Source organism: Macrosteles quadrilineatus, unplaced genomic scaffold, assembly GCF_028750875.1.
Source record: "Macrosteles quadrilineatus isolate MER2022 unplaced genomic scaffold, UCM_ALF_1.0 Scaffold_36__1_contigs__length_1205136, whole genome shotgun sequence".
NCBI lineage: Eukaryota > Metazoa > Arthropoda > Insecta > Hemiptera > Cicadellidae > Macrosteles > Macrosteles quadrilineatus.
This window is the reverse complement of record NW_026542629.1, coordinates 707,542-722,859: the sequence shown is the minus strand read 5'-3', so window position 1 is coordinate 722,859 and position 15,318 is coordinate 707,542. Positions and strand designations below refer to the sequence as shown.

General features: G+C 36.8%; 1 protein-coding gene across 2 annotated transcripts in view; it reads right to left on the bottom strand.

Moving 5' to 3' along the window:
* Positions 1–665: 665 nt before the first annotated feature.
* LOC129005839 (uncharacterized) overlaps positions 666–15,318 on the bottom strand; it is a 38,914-nt gene continuing 24,261 nt past the window's right edge. For both annotated transcript variants that reach the window (XM_054434856.1, XM_054434857.1), the window contains 2 exons: positions 3,065–3,255; positions 666–1,259 (listed from right to left, as the gene is read on the bottom strand). In XM_054434856.1, coding sequence (XP_054290831.1) covers positions 1,152–1,259; positions 3,065–3,255 — 299 coding nt within the window. In that variant the 3' untranslated portion in view covers positions 666–1,151. The remainder of the gene's footprint in view (positions 1,260–3,064; positions 3,256–15,318) is intronic.

Below are 15,318 nucleotides of genomic sequence, written 5' to 3'. Positions count from 1 at the left end.
TAAATGTATAGGCTACTTGAACTAGAGTATTCCTATGTTTATGTAACATTTTACATTTTTTTAAATTCACCTTTAAAAGACCACACTATTTCTGTCCTAAATATCGTGGGAATCGCCTTCAGACCCCCACCCACTCTACAACATGGCTGTGTGTAAACCCCCTTTACATAGTCCTGACACACGGAAGACATATAAAACACAATATTTCATCCCCTTGGGAATTATTTCAATCGTAAGCAAAGAGAGTTACAGTGTATTTTTTAATGATAATTTTTGGGTGGAGTATTTTTGTCTACATCTGAAAAGGTCGCCCAGGAGACGAAATACTCGTATATTGTGTTTTCTGTGTGTTCTATGACCTACCCTACCTGTGCTTCTTCTAAGGTAAGCTAGTAGCTACCCCTTCAGGCCTAGAAACTTTATTCCTTTAAAAAACTACCTCTAGATCTGAACTACCCTGCTGGGATAGGATACTATAATTCACACCCAAACTTTGTAATTACCCAATTAAAGAATAGATTGTTTTTTACACTAGTTTTTAAAAGAACCTACAGTAAGTAAAAAAATTGTAAACCAAGTTATTACCAAGTGTTATAAAATAAAATAAATATAAATCCAGGAAAGTTTGTCATAATTAATTTAATATTCTTAAACAAAATCACTGACTTTACTCTTAATATAACACAATATTACAGACTATTAGATAACTGAACCAATTGTTTCCTTATACCAGGGACTGCTGGTTATTAATTGATCATAAATAGTGTTGATTTACTGTCAATTACAGCTGCGATCTACTTTAAACTAGTTTCTTCAATATGAAACAATATTAATACAATTAAATAAATAATATAATGTTACTTGATACAATTACCAATCTGATGATAATCAGTACTGTACCTAATATGTTGATTATTACAACTTATATATTCATAAAAATACTATCATTAGTAATACATTAAAATTCACAATTTTAAATTAATCAAATGATTTAACTTACTCTATGACACAACCTCTTATCAGGCTGACCATATCAAACAAAATTAAATTACAGAATTATACAAATTTCTGTGAACATTACTCTTAAAGTATGACTAATTAATAAATTATACAATAATGAAATTACTTCTTCTCAACCATATACAAACAGATCAATCAGTGTCTGAATTTTCTGAAAGAACTCTGCTGTACAGACGTGACCTCTTTAGTTTCAGAGCGTTAATGACATTTGAAGGGATTTTTCGGTCCATAGAGCAGATCTAAAAAAAAAACAAATGAATCTTTATTTAAATAAACTGGAGAACGCCATGAAAAAAGAGATCCCTTTACCAAGTGTTTTATAAAATTACCTATAATCTACAAAAGATGGACCTATTCCATTAGAAAAGTAAAGTAAATATTGGTATTTAACCTTTTGCAAAAGACAATGATGATCTTCACATGACAGCGGGAGGACGATATTGTGATGTCTTCACAGCAATGATCAGAATTTTACCGTGATCGCGCAAGATAATAATAATGTCCACACGACAGCGGGACAAGATCAGAATTTTGCCTCGTTCACAGAAGACAGTGATGATCTCCATACAACCACAGGATATGATTACCATTTTGACGCAATCGCAGGAGACGATTACTATGTCCACACGATCATGGGAGACGATATAATGATGTCTTCACAGCCGCAAGGGATGATCAGAATTTTACCTCGATCGGGCAACACGATGATAATGTTCACACAACCGTGGGATATGATCAGAATTATGCCTCATGACCGTGGGATATGCTTATATTGCCGCAATCATGGAAGATTATAATTATGTCCACAGGACCGCGGGAAATAGTCAGAACTTTGCTGCAATCGCGGGAGACAATAATGTTGTCTACACGATAGCAACAAATTATTGATATTTTGCCGCAATAGCGGGAAACAGTTAAGATGTCTACACGGCCGTGGGAGAAGATAATGAGGTAAACACGGCTGCAGGGATTATAAGAAGTTGATCGCAATCACATGCAAATACAACCACCAAATTTTGTTATATTCCTATCTTTTGGTGCCCCCAAAAAAAGCTAATGAATTGCCTCGTACCCTAGGTACTGACCTCATGTAAGAGGCTAGACTGGTGTTAGTCTGATGACCAGTCTCTAGTCAGCAAATATTAAGCTACGAATGTCATTATGACTAACACATGTCTATACAGACCTCAAGTAAGAGGCTAGACTGGTGTTAGTCTGATGACCAGTCTCTAGTCAGCAAATGTTGAGCTACAGAAGAAATGTCATTATGACTAACAACATGTCTATACTGACCTCATGTAAGAGGCTAGACTAGTGTTAATCTGATGACCAGTCTCTAGTCAGCAAATATTAAGCTACGAATGTCATTGTGACTAACAACATGTCTATACTGACCTCATGTAAGAGGCTAGACTGGTGTTAGTCTGATGACCAGTCTCTAGTCAGCAAATGTTGAGCTACAAATGTCATTGTGACTAACACATGTCTATACTGACCTCATGTAAGAGGCTAGACTGGTGTTAAGTCTGATGACCAGTCTCTATTCAGCAAATGTTGAGCTACAAATGTCATTGTGACTAACACATGTCTATACTGACCTCATGTAAGAGGCTAGACTGGTGTTAGTCTGATGACCAGTCTCTAGTTAGCAAATATTAAGCTATGAATGTCATTGTGACTAACACATGTCTATACTGACCTCAAGTAAGAGGCTAGACTGGTGTTAGTCTGATGACCAGTCTCTAGTCAGCAAATGTTGAGCTACAAATGTCATTGTGACTAACAACATGTCTATACTGACCTCATGTAAGAGGCTAGACTGGTGTTAGTCTGATGACCAGCCTCTAGTCAACAAATGTTGAGCTACAAATGTCATTGTGACTAACACATGTCTATACTGACCTCATGTAAGAGGCTAGACTGGTGTGAGTCTGATGACCAAGCTCTAGTCACCAATCTTTAAGCTACAAATATAAGATTGACTAAAACATGTCTATACTGACTTCATGACAAGTGTGAGAATGACTAATACATGTATACTGACCTCTTGTAAGAGGCTAGACTGATGAGAGCCTGATGGCCAGTCTCTAGTCAGCAACTGTTGAGCTACACGTATGAGATTGGTTGACACAGGGTTTTGAGTGCAAGCCAAATCATCATTGTAGTAACTCAGATACTTCCTCCCTGCCTTGAAATACTCTAATGCATACTCTGCAAAATAGTTGTCTCTGATACCTGCAATTTTAAATAAACAATGAAAAATGGTATTGTTATTCATTTCAGTAATTACTGCCTAAATAGACCGGAACAGAATAAATTACTGAAAGTAAATAAAATAATAGCTAATAACACTCTTGAAACATATATTTACACTTATACTGTGTAAGCATAGGTTGATGATATCCAAAAGTGGTTTTTATAGCCTCTTTCTAAATTCACAGTCACTTGGTTTTTGCTCATGTCACAGAAACAGCGAGTGATTTTTTACAATTGTAAAGTAAAGGATCACATCAAACTTAAATACAATCATAAGAAAAAACATGACAGTAGCTTTAGTGAATACCAAATGATAAAATGTTTCTCTCGCAATTGAGCGCACATTATGAGTAATGAAAACATTACAGAGACTTACATGCTCAACTTTTGAATGAACTACTAAATAAGCTATCTAATAGTCTTACTTAAATACAGGTGGGCTGAACATGTTAGTAATGTTTCTCTAACTGACTACAAAAGCAATGTTCTATGAGCAAATACTTCCACCTCACAGGTGACATGGAGCGGAATAACAATAACATGAATGTGGTTTTCACAAATTTAGCTAGGTGAAGTCAGTTAGTTGTACATTTTGCTCAGAGAATCATAGAAATTCGTAGGATTTTCAGGAAAGCAGATGTATCTTAGAGATAGGAAGATCACTGCCGAAAAGAAACTATGTTTCTTCTGCTTTCAGCATCACTAGCTTAAAATGTGTAAAATATCACAAGTTTATGGAATTAATTGGTGCAGGCTGTTACATCATCGTCTTCTCCATACTGACAAATTCAAGAGGTTTTCCAGGCAAGACAGTGAACCCCAAAATAATGAAATGATTAGTAGTCTAAGATACCATTATTGATAATAACCGTGTTCTACTTAGGGTCTGTCCAGTTTCATTGTTTGCTCCAAATGATCAAATTTGACACTTACACACAACTAGGCGACGGTTCAACTGTGTCATTACTTGATTCTGACACAGCTAAGACACTTGGGGTCACAGGTAAAGTCAAACCGTCACCAAATTAAAGGGATTTATGAAGACAGCATGTTTACCCTAAATAGCTAATGTCTACACTCAATCCCCTTTAGATCTGCCTTGACAACCAATTGATTTAGTCAAGATTCAGAACACATGGGCTTATTTTAATTTTATTAACCTATAGCTAGTTTTAAGCCAACCATCTTGAGTGGTCAAGAAATGCAACATAATATTGGCAAGAAAGGTTGTGAAGGGCTTCCTAACTCACTAGTTTCATCATGAAGTAATGAAGTCATCATGTGTTGATTAGCCTACAACTTTACTCTGATGTGAATTGAAGACGATCAATTGCATGACATAGTAAAAGAATCATCATTTGATGCTGATGCTGTTAACTATGGAGCAGCCCAAGTGAACTACAACAGGATAGGCTACGGTAAATTATGGTAAACAAGTCGTCAAAACCAAATAACACTGCACAGAAACAGGGGTGCCCATCCCCCCCAAACCCAGAGGTGCAATCCCCCCCCCCCCAAGCCACAGGAGTAGTTCCCCCCCAATTTATGCTGCCGTCTATTTAAACCTACCCTCCTCCCACCAATTTATCTGACAATTTTCCCTTTACCTCATAAAACGAGCATTTTAAGTATTTAGTAAACTTGAGGTACGAAAAACAAACTTGCTGATAATCAAAATTAAATGCTTAATAGGAAACGTCATTTAACAATACATCATTATATCTAATCTAACTAATGGACGAATTAGAATTTTTTCAATTTACAATTCAGAATCTGTATTGTCAGCCAACATGTGCTCAGTATTGCAATAGACAACGTCTTCAAAACGTACAAAAATATACTCGGTGAATTACTCTACTCCAACACAGTGTGGTGTTAATTTTTACAGGGCTTAAGAATTCAAACAGCTTTAAGTGCATTAATAATACTTTGGCAAAAAGTATCTTAACACTGCACAGAAACAGGGGTGCCCATCCCCCCCAAACCCAGAGGTGCAATCCCCCCCCCCCCCCAAGCCACAGGAGTAGTTCCCCCCCAATTTATGCTGCCGTCTATTTAAACCTACCCTCCTCCCACCAATTTATCTGACAATTTTCCCTTTACCTCATAAAACGAGCATTTTAAGTATTTAGTAAACTTGAGGTACGAAAAACAAACTTGCTGATAATCAAAATTAAATGCTTAATAGGAAACGTCATTTAACAATACATCATTATATCTAATCTAACTAATGGACGAATTAGAATTTTTTCAATTTACAATTCAGAATCTGTATTGTCAGCCAACATGTGCTCAGTATTGCAATAGACAACGTCTTCAAAACGTACAAAAATATACTCGGTGAATTACTCTACTCCAACACAGTGTGGTGTTAATTTTTACAGGGCTTAAGAATTCAAACAGCTTTAAGTGCATTAATAATACTTTGGCAAAAAGTATCTTAATTCAAAATTATAGGCAGAGTCATGAAATAAGACAGCCTTGTCGCTCGCCACTCCCAGGCTGCCTTCAACAAATATTGCCGGACAAAATACCCACAATACTTTAATTGCCACCAGTACAAAAGGTTTTTGTGACGAAGTGAAGTTATCTTATAATTCATTTTGATAGCCCCGGGATTGCCTTTTATGACTAATAATGGTAGAAACGCATCTTGTCAGACGATCCGTTTGTACACAAAACACGAAACGATGCCTATCAATGCACGCGTGTGTATTGCCGCGGGCAGGACTGGAAGTAAACTGAATCAGGTTATGACGGAAATACGTGGTCTCTGGATTGTCGTCTGTGTTATCAAAAGCTGATATTGGACTAATTATTGTAGGGACGGAGGAGAGTGTTGAAAATATAATGAGATTCATAATTGAGTTTTCCATTCAAAATTATTGACAATAATAACCAATTTATATGCTTGATATAAATGATGGTCTCTAAATTCTACAGTACTGTGCGAAAGGAAATTTATTAAATACTTTGAGGTGTTTAAAATATATAAACACATAAAACTAGAAACAGCACAAAATTTTTGAGTGAAAACACTCAAATAATTATGAATCCTATTATATTTTCAACACTTCTCAGTCACTACATTAGTCCAATATCAGCTGTTGAAAACGCAGACGACAATCCCGAGACCACGTGATCGGTCCGTCATAACCTGAACCTGATTCAGTTTACTTCCAGTCCTGCCGACGCGACGGCAATGTACACGCGTGAATTCATAGGCCTGTCTGTAATAGTTTCGTGTTTGTGTTAAATGTTTGTAACGTATTCTGTCGACTCCTCCAGAAGTGGATCTTTTGCAAATCCTGACGATGGTGGAGTTAAAGAACCACCAAAACATATGTAGCAAGTAAAATTCGACACTGGTATATTAAGGATTGTCTGACAAAGTGCGTTTTTACCATTCTTAGAAGCAATCTTAATTACGAACGGCAAAATGTTGTTAGTGTTGTTGATAGTTAGCTACTTAGAAACACTTTTCGGGCTGCTTACACAAAATTATACATTCATTATGACAGCTAGCAAGATAATATTCCACCCCAAAATCCTTTAAAAAAGCCCCCCCAAAAAATTCCTGTGGCGCAAACGCGCCACAGTACCCCCCCTCTGGGCACCCCTGCACAGAAAACTTATTTGATTATCAAAATGACCTCATATGTAAATCTGATAACCTAAATTTTGTCAAGTTAGGAATGCATTCAAAGGGCTTAAGACAAAGGGAAGAAAATAAATTAATTTGTGAAGCATATAAGAAACTGTAATGGTTGGCTCATTTTAGTTTTATATTATCACTAGCTGTACCCTCGGGCATTGCCCCGTTTAACTTCACAAGTGAGCTCGTTCGCATGGCTCAATCACGTCCTGGTTGAAGTTCGTTCGCTACGCTCACTCATCTTTAGGTTGGAGCTCGTTCGCTCCTCTCACTTGCCTTCAGATTAGCTCGTTCGCTACGCTAACTCCCTTCCAGGTTGAAGTTCGTTCACTACGCTCACTCACCTTTTGGTTGCAAATTGGCTGTAGTCATAAACTTAAAAAGATAATAGTGCTGCACCCTGTTGGTAATCCTTGTAACTTTAATGCTATTGAACATCATAGAACATAACCAAATTGTTTAATTAAAACAGCTGTTAAAAAATTCCTTTTAAATATGAAAAATCGTAAGGTTAACATGGGAAACTCCAGAGCCACTGGGGCGGAGGCCGAAAGCCCGATCAGAATAAAAACTACTTAGTTTTCCTATTTAATGCACAAAGAATTGGTGTATCGAATTTCAGCCTCCTAGGTAAATGGGAAGTGGGAGAATTAGTGATGAGTGAGTGAGTGAGTGAGTCAGTCAGTCAGTGAGGGCTTTGCCTTTTATATATTTAGATATGTTAATTGTTATTGTTTACTCCTAGTTGATTGATACTAATAAAATACTTTTACCTAAATTATTCTATCATGATAAATTCTGATTTTCATGGGTTTAATACATGGCGCAGTCTTTATTTGCATAGTTTGGGGTGACCAAAGGCTTTGGTTGTCTCAACTATTTATGTATTAATTAAGATACTGACACTAAAATTTAATTTTTTACCTATCCAAACATATCAACAACTTTTTTGGTATCAACCATTATCAAAAAAGTTTATCATGTCTCATACACAAGTAAGAATGCCTGAACCTTTTTCCTTCCAACCAGCGGAATGGTCATCTTGGAAAAAACGTTTTGAAAGATTTAGAACAATTAGTGATTTGGTTCAATCAACTGAAGAAAAACAAGTGAGTACACTCATATATGCAATGGGCCCAAAATTAGAAGAAATATTCTCATCCTTAAAAATGACCAACGAAGAAACAAAGTATAAAACAGTCATGGACAAATTTGATGGGCACTTCAATCCAAAGAAGAATACTATTTATGAAAGAGCCAAATTTCTACGTAGAAAACAAGGACTAACAGAAACTGCAGAAGATTTTGTGACAGATTTATATTCTCTTGCTCATACCTGTGAATCGGGAACGCTTGAAGATGAAATGTTACTAATGGTCATTATTATTGGTATGCGTGATCAAGATTTGAGTGATAAACTACAGTTAGAAAATAAAGTTACATTGGAATCTGCAATAACTTCACTTCGCAAATCAGAAGAATTGAAAAGACAAAAAGAGGAATTGACCCTCCCATCAATCGAAGCTGTAAATAAAAACCAACGTGCTAGATATGATAATGCAATACATTCATCCAAAAGAGAAAATATGGATCAAGGGAGATTAACGTACTCAAGCTCATATGTTAAGAGCTATCCCAACCCCTGTATTTGGTGTGGTTCAACCCCTTCTCATCGAAGAGGTCTGTGTCCAGCAAAAGATCGCAAATGTTCTAGGTGCAAGCCAAATGGCCACTTTTCACACTGTTGTCTTCAAAACAATATTCGAGAAATAGACTTGGATCGTTCAGATGGCCATTCTTGAGATGAAACCTCCATCTGATATAAAAGAAGTACAACGCTTCATAGGAATGATTAATTTTTGTGGTAAATACATATCAAATCGATCAGAAATACAAAAACCAATCCATGATCTACTTAAAGAGAAAAATGAATGGTTTTGGGAACAACAACAGCATGCGTTTGAAAGTATAAAAAAACTTCTGACCTCAGCACCCCAACTAGCATTTTACGACCCTCGCTTACCAACTCTTGTGTCAGCAGACGCTTCTTCTTATGGTCTCGGCAGATTGCTTCTTCAGAAACATCATGATGGTAAATTCAGACCTGTTTCTTACATTTCAAGGTCACTTACAGAAGCTGAAAAATCATTTTCAAATATTGAACGTGAAGCCCTGGCAATCACATGGGCTTGTGACAAGCTCAGAGACTATATAATTGGTCGAGAGATTGTAATTGAAACGGATCACAAGCCACTTGTGAAAATCTTCTCATCTAAGAATTTGGATGACATTACACCATGTGGTTGAAAACATACCTACGACTGATGAAAACATAAACAGGTTACGGGAAGCTCAGCAAGCAGATCCCATCTTCAGAAAGATTGCAGTATACTGTCATACTGAATGGCCAGAAAAATCACAACTTCCATCTCAACTATTCCCTTACTTCTCGGTTAAAGATGAGATATCACTGATGTACAACTTACTTTTACGCAATTCTAGAATAATAGTACCATCAAGTCTTTGTCAAGAAATGCTTCATAGAATACACGTCGGTCATCTAGGAGCCACCAAATGTCGAGAAAAGGCTAGATTCAGTTTATGGTGGCCAGGAATGGCATCAGATATAAATATGATGGTAGCTTCATGCCCAACATGCATCAAACAAAGAGAAAATCGAAATGAGCCGCTCATTCCTTCCGAGTTTCCAAAACGTCCATGGGAAAAGGCAGCAATGGATTTGTTCAAGCTCGATGGCAAATGGTTCATTGTTATAACAGATCAGTTCTCAAGATATTTTGAGATTGCAACTCTACAATCGCTCACTGCCTCCAAAGTTATTGAGAAATGCAAGTCAACGTTTTCTCGCCACGGTATTCCTGAAGTTTTATACTCTGATAGTGGAACACATCATGAAGACATGCCAAACTTTTCAACGGTTCCTCCAAACACATCTGGAATGTCTTCTGCTAACATAACAACCCGATCAAGACGGCTTCTAAAACCTCCCCAGAAGCTCAACCTTTAAAGAGGGAGATGTAATGGTTGGCTCATTTTAGTTTTATATTATCATATGTTAATTAATTGTTATTGTTTTCTTCTAGTTGATTGATACTAATAAAATACTTTTACCTAAATTATTCTATCATGATAAATTCTGATTTTCATGGGTTTAATACAGAAACCTAATGGATTTCTTGATCTTTTTAAAAATTATAATCAAGACATCTAAAATGAAAATTTGAGGTAATATATAGTGATAAGAAGTTGAAATCTGACATTGAAATTGGATTGGGTTACAATAAACCAAATATGTCAATATATAATACCAATCAGAGGTGCCCAGAGGGGGATACAGTGTGGCATGCTTGTGCCATTAGAATCTTTTGGGGGGAGATTTTTCTGCTAGCTGTCATAATGAATTTATAATTAATTTTGTATAAGCAGCCCAAAAAAGTGTTTCTAAATAGTTCATTATCAAAACCAACAACATTTTGCTATTCCTAGTTAAGATTTCTTCTAAATACGCACCTTGTCAGACAATCCTTAACATGTACGGTGGTGTCGTATTTTACTTGCTGCATGTGTTTTGGCGGTTCTTTAACTCCAGCATCGTCAGGCTTACAATAGGATCCACTTCTGGAGGTGTCGTCAGAATATGTTACAAACATTTAACACAAAACGATTACAGATAGGCTTATCAATTCACTCTTGTACATTGCCGCGGGCAGGACTGGAAGTAGTCTGAATCAGGTTGTGACAGACCACACGGTCTATGGATTGTTGTCTGCGTTATCAACAGCTGATATTGGACTATTGTTGTGACTGAGAAGAGTGTTGAAAATATAATGGGATTCATAATTAATTGAGTGTTTTCATTCAAAATTTGTGTGCTGTCCCTAGATTTTATGTCTTTATATATTTCAAACTTTTAAATGTCGAGACCATAATTTATATCCAGCATATCATCATGCTTATTATTGTCAATATTTTTGAATGGAAAACTTAATTATGAATCCTATTATATTTTCAACACTCTCCTCCGCCACTACAATTTGTCCAATATAAGCTGTTGATAACATACATGACAATCCAGAGACCACGTCTGTCCGTCATAACCTGGTTCAGTTTACTTCCAATCCTGCCCGCGGCAATGTATACGTGAATTCATAGGCTAGGCATATCTGTAATCTTTTCCTGATAAATATTTATAACGTATTCTGACGACACCTCCAGAAGTGGATCCTTTTGTAAGCCTGACGATGGTGGAGTTAAAGAACCGCCAAAATATATGTAGCAAGTAAAATTTGATACTACCCTACTGATGTGTTTAACTGATGCACTGACTTAAGACCATATGTATATGTGAATTAATGATCACCTGTTATTTTGCATTTGTTTTGTTTGTATTAGTTTTTCTGTTTACATTAAAAGAATGAGTTTGATTCAACTGAACAAATTTACTTATTATTTGAAAATGTAACATTGGCGAAGAGGAAAACGAAGTATGGAAGGACAAGAGTTAAATAATCTAAAGAAAGCACGAGCTGTAGTAAAAGGACAGTTGAAGAAGGCAGAAATATTCCAGTCTCAAGGTAGTCTTACAGTGACTGAGGTGAATATTAAACTCAAAGCAATTGCTGACCAGTGGGAACGTTACAAAGGATTCAGGACCAAATTGATACATTAACAGATGAAGAAAACTTGCACCATGAAATAGAATGTAGATGTAATGTCGAGGATAAGTATTTAAATCTTACAACAAAACTTCAAGAGTTGATTAAGAATGAATGTTCCAACACTAGGTCTACACCACTTCACCAAATTAGCAATCCATCTGAGGTGACTCATAGTTCAATTCCCGGGTCCACATTGTCGGGTAGTATAAATTTTACACCTTTTCATCCAGAGGAAACTATTACAAATTTCATAAAGAGACTTGAAATATTCCTACACCTTAAAAATCTAAGTACAGATGGTAATGCCAAAGTTTACATGCTACTACACGCTCTTACACCACAGTTACACCAACAACTTTATGATTTATGTGCACCTGAAAACCCACTTACAAAAGACTACAGTGAGTTAGTTCAGATACTAAAGGATTTTGTAGAACCACAGCCAAGTCAATGGGCTTTACAACACAAGTTTATTTCTCGTACTCAACAAGAACATGAATCAATAAATTAATTCTCAGTAGCACTTAAGAAATTAACTAGCAACTGTGACTTTAATTGTGATTGTGGAAAGTCGGTTGCAGAGATGTTTCTTAAACTTCAGTTTATTCGTGGTTTGAATGACATAGATATTCGAGCCAAACTTCTTCAAGGACGAGAGAAACGCACGTACAAAGACATTGTTAACGAAGCGTCGGCAATGGAACTAGCTAAATCTGAGAGCAAAACTGTATGTCGCAAAACAATGGAACACCTTGATTTGAACAGGGTGGATTCCAATAGTAATCAAAGGAACAAGCCAAAGAAAATGTTGTATCGACAAACATTTCAAGAAACCGGCACGAGACCCAACATAAAATTTGACAATCTAAAAGGGAAATGTTACAGATGCGGTTCACCTTCTCATCGAGCTAACAAATGTAAATTTATAGATGCTGAGTGCAGAAAATGTACTAAAATTGGACACATAGCCAGTGTATGCTTACAGGAAAAGAACCAGACTAACAGAAATTTGAAGCAATACCAGACTCAAGATGACTCGGAGAAAGGCAGTGAGTATGAACAAGAAATTAATGTACTAAGTGACAGACAAAAAGGTAAATTCATTCTTGACATAACGATTGAAGGTAAAACTGTACCAATGGAATTGGATACAGGTGCAGCCCTTAGTACAATGTCCTATGATGAATTTAAAAAACTGAATGTACGCACAAAAGTATTTAAAACCAACATCGAACTTAGAATGTACACAGGTGAACCTATCAAACCCAAGGGTATGGCATTTGTACATTGCTCATACAAGATGCAAAAATTTGTAGGAAAACTCCACCTTATTGACCAAAATGTAGATGCTATATTTGGAAGAGAATGGCTCAGAGAAGTGACAATAGATTGGGCTGAGATAAAAAATGTGAACGTAATACAACCTGAAAGTCTTGATACCATCCTCAGTGAGTTTGAGGAAGTTTTTGATGGAAAAATTGGAGAGATACCTGAGTATCTGGGACACTATAGACTTATTGACGATGCTACACCTATATTTGTAAAACCAAGACAAATACCCTTTTCCCTTAAAAGTAAAGTTGAAAATGAATTAAAAAGACTTGAAGACTGTAACATTATAACAAAGGTTGACCATTCTGACTGGGGAACTCCCATTGTACTAGTGGTGAAGCCAAACGGACAAGTACGAATTTGTGCCGATTACAAAGTAACACTGAACAGAGTAATAAAAGATGAGAACCACCCTATTCCAAGAATTGAAGAAATCCACTCTCAAATGAACGGAGGAAAAGTATTTTGCACGCTAGATATTTCTAACGCATATCTTCACATGAAAATGGATGAGGACAGCGCAAACATGCAGACATTGAGTACACATAAAGGTATGTACAAAGTTAACCGTTTAATGTTTGGTGTCAAAGTTGCTCCTTCACTTTGGCAACAGTTCATGGACAAAACTTTACAAGGTATTTGCGGAGTGCAATGCTTTTTTGATGACATTATTATACAAGGGAAGACATCTGAAGAACTCTTGAAAAGATTAAAGGTTGTTCTAGAAAGATTAAAAAGTAAAAACTTGAAATTGAACAGAGAAAAGTGTAAGTTTTTTCAAACTAGTCTACAATATCTGGGACATATAATTGATGCTCAAGGTATTCATAAAACAAAGGAAAAGGTCTCTTCCATCTTAAACAGCAAAAGACCAGAAAACGTAACAGAACTTCGCAAATTTCTTGGATTAATAAACTACTACAACAAATTCATAAAAGATTTAGCTACAATCCTACACCCACTCAACCAACTACTTAAGAAAGACGCACGCTACGATTGGACCTCAAAATGCGAGAATAGTTTTCAAAGGGTCAAATCAGAACTAGCAAGTGATCGCGTCCTTGTACATTACAATCCTGATTTGCCTCTGGTACTAGCAACGGATGCCTCTCCGGTGGGTCTTGGTGCTATTCTTTCACATCGTTACAGCGATGGAAGTGAGAGACCGATAAGTTTTGCCTCACGCAGTTTGACAAAATGTGAACAGCACTACAGCCAAATTGACAAGGAAGCCACTGGCATCTACTGGGGGCTTAAGAAGTTTTTCCCGTACTGTTATGGACGGAAATTTACTCTGATTACTGACCACAAGCCACTCGTATCCATATTCAGCCCCACAAAAACACTACCATCAATATCTGCTACTAGATTATTTAATTATGCACACTTTTTATCTGGATTCGACTACAAAATTGAATACAGAAGAACATCGGATCATGCTAACGTAGATTTTTTATCTCGGTTCCCAACTGAGCATGCTTCAACTAAAGGCAGGGACAACTGTGGCCTTTTTCAACTTAGTCAGCTCGATTCCTTTCAAATTAGTAGTTCTACAATTTCTAAGACAACAGCCCACGACAAAGACCTTCAACCAATACTACATGCACTTCAAGAAGGTAAATCAGTGGAAGCTTTTGGGTACCATGACAATGAATTAACACTTCAAGACGGATGTATATTCAAAGGATGTCGAGGATGTAGAGTTCTAATACCACAATCCCTTCGTTGGAAGGTTCTTGATGAACTTCATATCGGGCATTTAGGCATGGTGAAAATGAAATCCCTAGCCAGAAGCTACTGTGCATGGAAGAATATTGACCGAGATATAGAGCAATTGGCAAAATCATGCAAACAATGCCGTTTGAAACAAAATGAACCAAGAAAGGAACAAAATCATCCATGGCTAGCTCCCCAGGGACCATGGGAAAGGTTGCATATAGACTTTGCTGGTCCAATGCAAGGACAGTGGTACTTTACTATTGTGGACGCCTTTACTAAGTGGATTGAGGTAATACCTACTAAGAATACTTCTACAGAATTTTGCACAAGAGAACTTAGAAAATTATTTGCTACATTTGGTCTTCCCATGATTTTGGTTTCTGACAATGGAAGTCAATTTACATCTAGCATCTTCGAACAGTTCCTATCAGAAAACGGGGTGGTGCACAAAACAACTGCTCCTTACCACCCTTCGTCAAACGGGCAGGCTGAGCGTTATGTTCAGACTGTGAAGAAGTCCCTAAGAGCAATGGAAGACGAGGGAGGGAGACTAGACGTCAAACTCTTCAGAATGCTTATGCAGTTACGCCAAACCTCAAATTCGTCTGGCTGTGATGCATACTCCTTGATGTTTGGCAGGAAGATTCGTACACACAT